The sequence below is a fragment of the Pleurodeles waltl genome, chromosome 7, assembly GCF_031143425.1.
Source record: "Pleurodeles waltl isolate 20211129_DDA chromosome 7, aPleWal1.hap1.20221129, whole genome shotgun sequence".
NCBI classification, from domain to species: domain Eukaryota; kingdom Metazoa; phylum Chordata; class Amphibia; order Caudata; family Salamandridae; genus Pleurodeles; species Pleurodeles waltl.
The window spans coordinates 69,985,402-69,998,957 of NC_090446.1; the positions used below are offsets into that span (position 1 = coordinate 69,985,402).

At 46.5% G+C, this 13,556-nt stretch overlaps 1 protein-coding gene across 1 annotated transcript in view; it reads right to left on the reverse strand.

Annotated features, from left to right (window-relative positions):
• Window positions 1–912: 912 nt before the first annotated feature.
• The window catches only part of LOC138246810 (alpha-2-macroglobulin-like protein 1), a 184,323-nt gene continuing 171,679 nt past the window's right edge, over window positions 913–13,556 (reverse strand). The window contains exons 33-34 of the mRNA XM_069201572.1: window positions 1,462–1,826; window positions 913–1,200 (exon numbers count right to left, since the gene is read on the reverse strand). Of these exons, the coding sequence (XP_069057673.1) occupies window positions 913–1,200; window positions 1,462–1,826 (653 nt within the window). The remainder of the gene's footprint in view (window positions 1,201–1,461; window positions 1,827–13,556) is intronic.

Genomic DNA, 13,556 nt, shown 5'->3' on the forward strand with positions numbered 1-13,556 from the left:
GGAACCCAGAAGATACTCCGCTCCTACTGAGATATGTTTCTGAAGGCAATAATGCCAGAAATCTTTCGCTAGTTCTGAGAGAGCCTTTGATCGAGTGCCTCCCAGGCGATTGATATATTGGACAGCTGATACGTTGTCCATCCTCAGAAGAATGGAACAACACACTTTGTCCTTTGTGAGGCATTTGATCGCAAAAGATCCCACCAATAGTTCTAAACAGTTGATATGGAGAGAGAGTTCTTCCTCTGACCATCTGCCTCCCATGGAGATCTCCCCGCATCTGGCTCCCCATCCTGGACGTCTGACGTCTGATTCTATAATCACGTCTGGAGCCGACCCGAAAATCGCCGTGCCATTCCAGACTTCCATGTGGTCTATCCACCATTTCAGTTCTGTTTTGGCTTCTGGAGATAAGGAAATTATTTCCGAATAAGTTAGACCCATTCTCAGATGAGAACCTTTGAATCTCTGTAAGGCACGGTAGTGAAGAGGACCTGGGAAGATGGCTTGGATGGAAGAGGATAGAAGTCCCACAACTCTGGCCAATTGACGGAGAGAAATTATTTCCCTTTTGAGAATTTTTTTGAGTTCTTTCTGAATCTTGGAAAGTTTCGACAATGGAAAGCTGAGAGACGCTGCAACAGAGTCTATGAGGAAACCAAGAAAAACTATTTTCTGAGAAGGAGTTAGTTCTGATTTGGATTCGTTGATCACAAACCTGAGATTCTGGAGGAGAGCAATAGTCCTACTCAGATTGAATTTGAGCTGTGTTAGAGATTGGGCCATCAGAAGAATATCGTCCAGGTAGATTATCATCCTTATGCCCCTGGTACGAAGGAATTCTACTACCGGTCTCATAAGTTTGGTAAAACACCATGGAGCTGAGGAAAGACCGAAAGGGAGAGTTCGGAATTAGTAAATCTGACCCTTCCATGAGAATTGAAGAAATCTCTGGTGAGGGGAGAAAATGGGGACTGAAAGATAAGCATCTTTGAGGTCTAGTCTGATCATCCAATCGTTTGGAAGTAGAATTTCCCTCAATAGATGAATGCCTTCCATCTTGAAGTGTCGATAAACCAACCATTCGTTGAAGTCTTTCAAATTTATCACAGTTCGAAAATGTTTGTCCTTCTTTTCCACCAGGAAAATGTTGCTTAAAAACCCATTCGGATGAAGGGAAGCTCTGCAAATGGCTTTTTTCTGTAAGAGATCACAAAATTAGACCACGTTCAGCAAATAGTGCTGTCACATAAAAATATTTTAAAACCAAAGCCTCATCTCGTGCGATGGGAAAACTAAAGGTCTGGGTCGAGACTGTTGGATTGGAGTACCGTAGAATTCTATATGAAAACCACAAACTGTTTGAAGGATCTAGGGATCCTTTGTTATTGTTTCCCAGTTGTGAGCAAATTTGAGAAGCCTTCCCCCCAGTTCTAGAGGGAAAAAAGGGGTAATGCTTACTGGAAATTCCTCCTGGTGCATTACCTCCTCCTCTGACGTGGTTGCCTTGGCCCTCCAGCCGTTGTTCCTCTTTGGGTATCCTCTAGAGGGGCCTTGATGGTAAAGGCGGCCAGAGGAGTGAACCCTTCCTCGTCCGGCCCCAGCAAAAACCTTATTGGAAAAAATCTTCTTGATGGAGTTTTGAGCCTTGTCAAGAGCGGAAAAAGTAGCTACAAATTTGCCTAATTCTTTGACAACTGGCTCCCCAAAGAGGTTGCCCTGAGCTATTGCTCCTGCTTCAGAAGTGGCTAATTCGCAGAGTTTGGGATCAATTTTAATAAGTGAGGATCTCTTTTGTTCTGCCGCAAGAGCGCAGTTGGCATTTCCTAGGAGACAGATAACCCTTTGAGCCCAACCTGCAAATAACTACAGAGAGTGGGGTACCAGAATGCTTGGCTTGCTCCGCCAATTGAATAATCTGGGTAAGAGGGCCAACAACATCCAGGAGTTTGTCTTGGCAGTTTCCTCAAGATCTGTCCATACCCTTCTTAGGGTCCTTAATGTACTTACTATAAAAGGTACATAGCTTTGGGTCGATATTGTGTTTAACAGCTACCTTGCCCGGTAAAGATGGCCTAGGGCATTCTGCTCTAAGTTTAGCTCTATCCTCTCTCTCTAGGGGTTGATGTAATTTATCTGCCACATAGGCTCAGGGACCCATTCAGAAGACCTAGAATGATAAATTTCCGAGAGGTTAAACATATCAGAATCTTCTTCAGGATAATTTGGGGAAACAGAGTTAGGATGCCAAGGTCTACTTAGTTCCTGTTCCTCATCTAAGGATAAATATTCATCTGAATCACCCTCCCCTCCAAGGGGGGCCCCGAATGAAGCGTCTGTATTTTTTGCGACAACGTAGCTTATCTCCCTGGAGTTGTCTTCCTCCCGGTCGGGTAAATGCTTAAGCATGCGCGCACTCTTAAGGAAGGTTTCGGTAAGTCTATCAAAACCCTCCAGGTGCCCCCCGTCACGCTTTGAGGCCTTTTCACCCCCTGATCTAATACCACTAGGGCCCGGTTTGGGTTGAGAAGTTTCAGAAAAACCCCTTCGGATACTCTTTGCGAGTTTATCAACCTGTTCCCTAAGAGGTGCAAGCGCATTAGAAATAGCAGAAGAAAGCGCTTGACTCACCTCTGGGGGAAGATGTTGGGAAGGCCATTCCTGTTGTGCATCCTGGAAGGAAGCTATTTCGTGACCAATAGACTGGTCCATTATAAGGGTGAGAGCACCAAAGTCAATACAATTATAGAAGAAAAAATATAAAAAATGTATTGTCTTTATTTTTTTTAATTTATTTTTTTTAAGAAGAAAAAAAAATAAAAGCTGGTTTCAAAATATATACACCAAAAGAATAAAAGAGTAGCCCCCTCGGTGGTGCTCTAATGTGAGAAAAGTCAAATAAATATTTGACAGAAAAAATAAATAAACTGGCCACAAGATGGTGCAATTGGTTTAAAACTGATCACCAGTAATGTTTAAGCGGGGGTTGGTTCAGGAAAGCTAACACGCAACAGGAATTCAAAGAATTTCCTGTCAGCGTTGCCCTGAAACACGCATCGTCATCAGTTGAGGCGCTCCGTAAGAGCCTCTTCAGAAAACAGCTGACGCGTCTGACAGTTCGACGTGGAGCGCGCGCATGCTTCTGTTGAACCACGAAGATAAAAGATAAAAAATGCGAGTGCTCAAGCCAAAAGCCTACTGCACTACATAAACAGTGCAGGAAATATATAATATATAACAATAAAATAAATATCTGAGGTTAAGGAAATCGTTATTGGGAATGTACTTAACTGACGAGCAGTGAAGAAAGAGGAACATGAAGGGACGTCATACATATTTATTCTGTGTGCTGTAGAGTGATTGAACTATCATATACTATACACTACAGACTCATGGGACTTGTAGTCTATGTAGTTTTGCAGATATTTTCACTTTATTACGTTTTTCTTTGAATCTGCTGTTTGATTAAAGTGAAGAAAGTTATGCATAATCCTCGCTTCCGGTCCTGACATAGAATTGAAGAGCGGTCGTCCTGGCTAGTCTGCTTGTTCACCTGTTTGGTGCCCAGCTCTATTTAGAGCAGCCATGGCGGGGTGAATGCTCACACCACTATGCTTTAGTTTTAAAATATGTTTATGTGACTGCGCTATTTGATGAGCTTGGTCTCATGCTTGAGGGAACCCGGGCCTTTTCTCTTTTTGGCAGCGAGAGCACAGTGCATGTGTTCAAGTGCCCCGCTCACTAGTTGAAGAAGCGGCGTTGGCTGGTCCACTTGTTCAGCGCAGTTAGCGGTCCAGCTGGTTGGGTGCAGAGCTCTATTTAGAGAGGCCATTGCATGGATGCACTCAACCAGTGCATTGCTGGTGTACCGATGGCACACCTAAGGCAAGCCCATATGCACCCGTCTGCACCCGAACTGGCTCAGGTGCCAGACATCCCGCATTTCTCAAGTCAGAAATAAAAGTATTCGCCATAGACCAGATGATAGTGCTTCGCCCCACCTTCTTAGAGACCTGTTGGGCCCCCGTTAATTTTCAAGCCAACCCATATAATGGCAAATATTGCCATTTCTCTTTTAACCAGCAATGAAACTGCAAGTCTTTTTGGCCACAGTTACAACAATGATTCCTCCTTGCCCGGTACTCCAGAAAGTGGATTCTGCTTCTTTAGCATTAACTGCTGCTCCCCTGCTAGTCATCAGCAACATATTCATGACTTTCTGCTGGACAAAGTCCCTGATGCCCTGTTCCTGACAGAAACATCGCTACTTGAAGCATCTCTACCCAATGTTATCTCCGCATTTCTGAAAAACTATTGCATTATTAGAATGGACCGCAAGGACAAACTAGGAGGCGGAATAACCATCGTCTTTAAAGACACCTACCAATGCACATTACAGGAGCTACCCTTCCCTGCATGCAAAGCCCTATACTTTTCGCTGTGTACGTCACCTAACTACACAGTCTCTGGCGCTTTAATCTGCTGCCCTTCTGGGCATGCAGGGAGCTGGTGCCCAACAAGTCCCAACTTGCTCACTCCCTATACACTTAAGAGTGGTAACTTTACTCTACTGCGAGACTAAAATATTTATTTGGAAGATTCCAACTGCAAGATAGGCCAGGAGATCATAGATCTGTGTGCCCTGAACCTTGTTTTAATCAATTCAACACCCACACACCAGGTGGGCCACCTCCTTGACCCCATCTTTTCTAATATTACACATCTCACCACAGATCTCTCCTTGCCATTACCTTGCCTGACTACTTTGAAGTGCTTTTTACATACCTCACTTCTGCACCCTCCTTGATGGCAGCTGGTCCCAAGGTCTCTGTCAGAAACTGGTCAATCAATCAATCAAAGCATTTGTAAAGAGCACTACTCACTCGTGAGGGTCTCAAGGCTCTGGGGAGGGCTGCTACTGCTCGAAAAGCCAAGTCTTGAGGTGTCTCCTGAAGGTAAGTAGGTCCTGTGTCTGTCGCAGGTGGGTGGGAAGAGTGTTCCATGTCTTGGCGGCAAAGTGGGAGAACGATCTGCCACCAGCGGTCGTTCTGTGGATGCATGGGACAGTGGCGAGGGCAAGGTCAGCAGATCGAAGCTGTCGGGTCGGGGTGTAGAAGGAGAGCCGTCTGTTGAGGTATTCTGGTCCGGGGTGGTGCAGTGCCTTGTGAGTGTGGGTGAGGAGTTTGAACGTGATTCTATTGTTGACGGGGACCTAGTGCAGGTCTCTCAGGTGGGCTGTGATGTGGCTGCGGTAGGGGATGTCCAAAATGAGGCGTACGGAGGCATTCTGTATGTGTTGCAGTCTTTCCTGGAGCTTGCCCATGGTTCCTGCGTAGAGGGCATTGCCGTAGTCCAGTTTGCTGCTTACGAGGGCTTGGGTGACCATCCTTCTGGTTTCAGTGGGGATCCATTTGTAGATCTTCCAAAGCATGCAGAGGGTGATGAAGCAGGAGGAAGAGACAGCGTTGACTTGCTGGGTCATTGATAGCGATAAGTCCAGGATGAATCCCAGGTTGCATGCGTGGTCGGTGGGTGTCAGTGTGGTTCCTAGTGTGGCAGGCCACCAGGAGTCGTCCCATGCCAAGGGGGTGGAGCCGAGGATGAGGACCTCAGTTTAGTCAGAATCCAGTTTCAGGCAGCTGTTCTTCATCCATTTGGCGATGGCCTTCATTACTTCATGGAGGTTGGTTTTGGTGGTGGCGGGGTCCTTGGTGAGGGAGAGGATCAGCTGGGTGTCATCGGCGTATGAGACGATGTTGAGGTTGTGAGATCGGGCGTTGTTTGCGAGCGGAGCCATGTAGACATTAAAGAGGGTTGGGCCGAGGACAATCCCTGGGGTATGCTACAAATGATTTGGTGGCTTCAGAACAGAATGGAGGAAGGAGGACTCTCTGAGTTCTGCCGGTGAGGAAGGAGGTGATCCAGTCAAGGGCTCTGTCGCGGATCCCTGCGTCATTGAGGTGTGTGCGTAGGGTGTGGTGGCAGACGTTGTCAAATGTGGCCGAGAGGTCCAGAAGGATGCGGGCCGCAGTTTCACCGTTGTCAAGTATAGCCTTGATATCATGGGTGGCGGCGATGAGAGCGGTTTCGGTGCTGTGGTTGCTGCGAAATCAGGGTTGGGATGGGTCCAGGGTGTTGTTCTCCTCAAGGAAACAGGTCAGTTGTTTATTGACAATTTTCTCGATTACTTTTGCCGGGAAGGGGAGCAGAGAGATGGGCCAGATGTTCTTGAGGTCCTTTGGGCCCGCCTTCGGTTTCTTGAGGGTGTTGATCTCGGCGTGTTTCCAGCTCTCTGGGAAGATGGCGGTCTCGAAGGAACTGTTGATGATCTTCCGGAGTTGGGTTATGATGACGGAGCTCGCTTTGTTGAAGATGTGGTGAGGGCAGGGGTCAGATGGTGAGCCGGAGTGCATGGTGTTCATGATTTTGATGGTGTTGTCATCATTGACGTGGGTCCAGGAGAGTAGGAGGCTGGTGGGTGGTGAGTCTGTGATGTTGGTGGTTGACGGGGAGTCTGGGTATTAAGGCTGTCTTGAATGTCTGCGATCTTGCGGTAGAAGAAGGTGGCTAGAGAGTCGCAGAGGTCTTGTGATGGCGGGATGTCGTTGATGTTGGAGCCCAGGTTGGAGAGTTCCTTCTCGATGTTGAAGAGCTCCTTGTTACTGTGTGCATTGTTGGAGATGTGTTCTTTGAAGGCGGTTCTTTTGGCGGTTCGGAGGAGTTGGTTGTGTCTGGGGATGGCGTTCTTGAAGGCTGTGTGGTTGTCCGGTGTCTGTCCTTGGAGCCATTTCTTTTTTTTTCTAAACAGAACATCCCTTCTCTTAACTCCAGATTATTGACTACTTTACCTAATGTGATAAAGTAGGTTGACACAGATCAATCCTCTTTGGATTACTGTATGCAAGACTCTCTGGTAACTATTCTGCCTGCCAAACTTAGATCTTCACCCAGGCTTCATCCCCCTGTCCCGTGGTTTAACGAGACTCTAGGTGAAGAGAAAGAACTCTGTACAAGACTGGAAAGTCCCTGGAGGAATGTGTAGGACGGTAATATAAAACTTAAATATAGAGCGACCTTAAATTAATATCATATGCACTGCAGAAAACCCCAAGCCACATTCTATTTTGACAAAATTGCTGCAGCACAAAAGTGCTACAAATCACTCTTCAAAGTGGAACAAGAACATTCCGACCACAGCAGTATAGCTCTGCCCCCTTCAGTGTCACAACCACAAAGCGAGGTGCTCGCATGTTCTTCGTCAATAAGGTAACAGACATCCATCACTTCCTTACTATAGCCCTGACACGAAGATAACAGTCTGAATGCCAGCCTATCTACACATACTTCGACCAGTGAAGGAGCACTAGTCGCCTTCCAGTAAGAATGAAGTCACTGATGCCCATGGATTGTCCAAACTTTTTGACTTTACTGTTGTCAAAGAAGACGGGCCCACCACAAGACCCTCTCTCCACGGCTAAGCTAAGCACAGTGAGCCCCCATCTTATACAGCTTCTGGTTGGACTTCTGAATTCTTCCCTCCAAGAGGGGCAGATACCTAAAGCATGGAAGCATGCCATAATCCTGCCTCTACTAAAAAAATACCTCATTTAGGACCACATGTACAAATATCAGGCTTTGAGACTCACAAATTGCGAATCGCAAAAACTGATGTACAACAGTGTCAATGACATTATTTGCGATTCCCAATGCGGTCGCAAACGACCTACCACATAAAGATTCATGAGGTAGGTCACAATTTGCCACCACATTGGCAATGGCCTTACTCACACGGATGGTGGCCTGCTGGTGACAGCAAACCACCATGTCTGTGACTGCTTCTAAATAAAGCAGTGATTTTTTTTTTAATGCAGCCCGTTTTCCTTAAAGGAAAACGGGATGCATTTTAAAAAAATTTAAGGTTTTCTTTTCATTTTTTCAGAGCTGAAAAAATATTTTCGCATCCATTCACAAGGGGGAAGGTGTCCCCAAGGGACCCCTTCCTTTTGCAAATGGGTTAGCACCAATTAGAAATTGGTGCTAACTGCGATTGTTTTGTGACCGCATTCAGGGTCACAAAACAATCATACATTGCGCTGCGACTCGCAGTTACACAGGGAACGCCCCTTCCTAATTGCGATTCGCAAACCCTTTTTGCGATTCTGTAAATAGATTACCAAATCGCAGAATTAGGTCTGTGCATCTCAAAATGCTTTTTTCTTTTCGCAAATGGCCCGAACCTGCGAATTGGCAGTTTGCGACAAGAAAAAAGCTTTGTTCATCTGGCCCTTGGATCCTTCCGACTGATCCAACTTCAGACCTATCTCAATGCTGCCTATTCTCTCCAAGGTCTTAGAGAAGCACATCAACACTCAATAGAACAAATTAGTGGAATCCCAAGATGCGGTTCACCCCTCACCGTCAGGCTTCAGAGCAGGACAAAGTACTGAATATACCCTTCAAGAGGTCAAGTAACATCTAAGGCGGTTCCTGGAAACGGGCAGTCTGGAGGCGCTGATTTTACTTGACTTCAGTGTGGCATTCAACATTGTGTCACATGCCACCCTCTTAGAAAGACTTATGCAACTGGGTCTTCAAGGGAAGGCTCTGGTATGGCTGGCTTCCTTTCTGACAGATTATACCTTTCAAGTCTTCTCTGCTAATGTTGTGTCCAGCCCACATGCTCTGACCTTGGGAGTCCCAAGGCCCATGGTCTGGGCAGGACTCTAACTCTGGGGATTTGAATTCCTGCCTCAGTCTTGTCTCCACCTGGTTGTATACAAACTCTCTAAAATCAAATGTTGATAAGACTAAGGTAATGGTGCTGGGCAAGCCCCCCCTGCTCTGGGGATCTCAGCACTGGCCTGCAAATCTAGGTGTGCTTCCTGAACCAGTCCATAATGTAAAGAACATAGGTTTCTGCCTTGACTCTAATCTGTCAATGAAACCGCAGGTAGCCAAAGTAGCCTCAACATGCTTTGTCATAATGAAATGGATAACAAAGATCACATGGATGCTCCCTCTCTTGGCCCAAAGGACAATCATTCTGGCCTTGATACTTTCCAGGCTAGACTATGACAATATTGTGTACCTGGAGGAAAATAAGGCCACTATAAGACGCCTTCAAGTGGTCCAGAATTCTGCCACCAGGCTTTTATTCTGACTTCCAAAAAGTGCCTCTGTGTCCGGTCTCCTTTGCGACCTTTACTGGTTCACAGTAAAAAAACAAATCATATCTAAGGCACTGTGCTGCATGTATAAAATGGTCCACGGTACCTGCAAATGCTGGTAGCTCCTTAAATGGGCTCCCGCATGCGCTCAAGCAACCAATCCCTCTACATTATTCCCACAGTTAATTGTGTGTGGATGGGGGGTCATTCCTTATTCTATATGGGCCCCAAACTCTAGAACAACCCCCTGAGTCCTTGAGAAGCTGTACATCACTTACCATTTTTCATAAGCACTTGAAAATATGGGGCTTCATTTACAAGGGCATTGCACCACCGGAGAGCCACTTTTTCCGACATTCCCATGGCAAAATGCCCTGCTCCATATTTGCAGAGGAGCGTTAAGCCTTTTTTAGTGGTTTAACTCTGCCTTGTAAATATGACACCTTGGCACGCTTCACTTTGCGTGACAGGGACATGCAATGGGTGTTGCTGTGGGTGTTCCACCACAACACCCATTACATTTTACATTACAGGAAATCGTAAACCTGAGGCAGCGCCAGAAACTAACGCCACACCAGGAGTGGCATTAGAGTGGTGCAACGAGGAGAAATACATTCAGTTCTTCTTGTTTTTGCTTTTTCTATGTATAGAAAGCCCAAGATGCCATTAAGGATTCTTTATGTGCAGGAAGGTGTTCCTTAACAATTAACAATCATTAAATAATGACGATTTGTTAGTTCTATGTGTGCTGCGTTATGCAGCACACATAGAAGTAACATATGCCTGTTATTTAATTTTATGTACAGGAAGGGACACCTTCCTGCATATAAACAATCATTCCCTGCAACGCAGGCACCCTTGCACTATGGTAGAAGGGTGCCTGTGTTGGTGCTAGACAGTTAATTTCAGCACCAGCGCTAGGGAAAACACAGGGGTGCACTGTATTGTAGTAAGTATGGCTCATCCCTGCGTTTCTGAAATGACGCAGCACAGCAAAATGTGCCACCAAGCTGCACCCCTTCTTTGTAAATGTGGCCGTTGGTTGCTTTAATCAGTTTTTAATTGGTCCACTTAGCACTACCTGCTGCTAAAGCGCTGGGAAACCCTAGTTCAGTAGCCATTCGCTATATAAGATTTAATAATGAATGGGAAAATACTGGCCCTGGCATAATGAATATTATTTTTGACAGATGGGAGTGCCCATAGCACATTTTGAAAATAAATAAGACAGCTGAGGCAAAGAGTTAGGTTTCATTGGCCTTGCACACCATCAAAGGACAGTAACTTGCACTATTTTACTCCATTATGCAAGGCTCACACTTTTCATTCCCTTGCCACAATTCAGGGCGAGTATTATGCCACACCACTTTCAAAGATCACAAGCTGCCCCTGCAAAAACAGAAGGTAAACAGAGTTGTGATGATCACTGTCTACTTTCTGCAGCATCCACTGGAACAAGAACATTAGGTTTTTGAAATAAATAATTCCAGCTGTACATTGCCCAGTTTTCTAATTGAATAAAAACTATGGGGGTCATTCCGACCCTGGCGGTCCATGACCGCCAGGGCCGGGGACCGCGGAAGCACCGCCAACAGGCTGGCGGTGCTTCCAGGGCCATTCTGACCGCGGCTGGCCCAAGGAATCCGCCATGGCGGCGCTGCTTGCAGCACCGCCATGGGGATTCCGACCCCCTTCCCGCCATCCTGGTCCTGGCGGTAAATACCGCCAGGAACAGGATGGCGGGAACGGGTGTCGTGGGGCCCCTGGGGGCCCCTGCACTGCCCATGCCACTGGCATGGGTAGTGCAGGGGCCCCCTCACAGGGCCCCATAATGATTTTCAGTGTCTGCAAAGCAGACACTGAAAATCGCGACGGGTGGCACTGCACCCGTCGCACACCAGCAACTCCGCCGGCTCCATTCGGAGCCGGCTTCATCGTTGCTGGGGCTTTTCCGCTGGGCCGGCGGGCGGCCTTTGGGCGGTCGCCCGCCGGCCCAGCGGGAAAGCCAGAATGGCCGCCGCGGTCTTTTGACCGCGGTGCGGTCATTCGGCGGTAACCGCACTGCGCGGTTGGAATGACCGCCTATAACAAATATTTGAACAATGTATTGCCTTGTGTCATAAATGTTAATACATGAAAAATGATGTGTGGGAAAAAAAATATATTGAAATAAGGAACAATTTAAGCTAATACCATGGTAATATTAAATATATGGTGTATATCAATTAATACGTCTGAACTAAAATACTTTCAAATCTCTTTTTTTATCTCTCCCAATGAGTTAATACATTTCTTGTTGGGGTAGACACTAGGGGAGCTATTGAATCATTGCTCTTTGTGGTATAAATAATTTAGACTCCTGGTACTGTTTGATGTTCTGAGGCACTATATTCTATTCACCCAAACACATAATTTTTCATCTAATGCAAAGATGAAGCATCCTAAAAGCCATGTGGCATCTCTTCCTGGGACGACTCAGTCTCAACAGTCATGATGATGTCACTTCCTGTGATGTTATGAAGGTAAAAGGGAGTTGGATGTCACTTCTGCTACCTCTGGCATTTTAATGAATCAATGTTGATTGTGGATTCTTTTAGTAGCTTCACAGTGCCTCCAATGAGTTTGTCCTGTTGCTGCTGGGTGAACTCTAATACTGTTCTGTATTGTGCATTTTTCATGGACTGATTCTCATGCACATTATCATTTATGAATCGCTGTTTTGTTCTTTATTTTATTACGTGTATTCATTATAAAATGCAATTCTTCGCTTTGCGCTGATAGTGTATCAACAGCTCATTGTAGGAGGCTGGCCTGGTTTGTGTTGGGTACCTACACCTTATACCAGGTCCAGTTATCCCTTATTAGTGAAATGTAGACATTGTGTAGGAGCCAGGCTCTCTAGAGGTAGCTGTAGCTGAGCAGCCAAGGCTTATCCAGGAGACATGCAAAGCTCTTGCAATACCACTGTTGTCACACAGTACTCACACACATGAAAGAAAATACTAATTGTTAGAAAATAAAGGCACTTTATTCTGGTGACACAAATGCCAAAAATACCACAGAGACTATACTCCCTTAGGAGGTAAGTAATACACAAATTATATACACTAGTATGCAAAAACAGGTGTAAAAATATTTAGAAAACAGTGCAATCAGTGAAAATCACAAGAGGTAGAAATGGGCCTAGGGGGAATACAAACCATATACTAAGAAAGTGGAATGGGAAAGTTGGTTTCCCACCTAGGGAAGTGTAGGGTGTAGAGGGGCACTGGGAGTACTAGAAAACCCTAAAGGCAAGTACTAGAACCCACCCCAGAGCCCAGGAAAGCAGAAGCAAAACACAGTAACTTTCCCAGAAAACACAGAAACACGAGAAAGAAGATTATGCAAGAATCAGAAGAGACTGCAAGACACCAACAGTGAATTCCTGGACCTGAAGAGCTGTGGAAGAAGGGAACCAAGTCCAAGAAGCACAGAAGAGTCCAGGGAGAACAGGAGCCCCTGCTAACCCGGATGAATTTGCAAAAGAAGAACCAGCGGTGAAGAACAACAGTCAGTACGGCACCCAAGAAGACGGATTACGGTTCCTGGTTGATGCAGATGATGTCCCACGCCGGATGGAGGATTGCAATCTGGTTTACGTCGCCGGGGTCTGCCAACAAGCCTTGGCACACGCAAAGCTAGCGGTTAGCGGAAAATGGCACTGCTGAGGACCAGGAAGGACCGGATGGACTCTACCCAGGAGGGGAAGTCAGAGAGGGTGCTCAGCAACTCAGAGAGCCCACAGAAGTCCAGGCAGCGTGCACAGGAGTCCCACAGCATGGGGACAAAGGAGGCCCACGCAGCACTACGACAAAGCCTTCCACGTCGCCAGAGAACCACTCAGGAAGATGTGCATTTCAGGATAAAGTGCTGGAGGCTGGAGCTGCTCGGTACATGAAGAATTTCATGGCAGGATGCCAACAAGCCTTGGCAACTGCAAAACACGCAGTGCATGGGGGTACTGTCTTCTGTGGGGAGGCAAGCTCTTACCTCCACCAAAGTTGGACAGTAGGACGTCAGGACCGTTGGGACCACTTCAGTCCACCACCCGTGATTCAGGATCCACGCAGCTTGTCAGGAGAGGGGATCCACGCAGCAAGTCGTTGTTGCAATAGGTGTGACTCATTCACCCCAGTGGAGATTCCTTTGCTCTTTTGGTGCAGGGTGAAGACAGGCTGTCCTCTGAGGATGCACAACCGGGAAACAGTTGCAGTTGCTGGCAGGAGCTGAAGAAACAATGTTTCAGAAGTTGTCTTTGCTTCTTTGTTGCAGTTTGTAGAGTTCCTGAAGGATCCAGATGCAGTTTCTTCTGTGAGAAGGTGAAGTGGGGGATGCAGAGGATTTCTG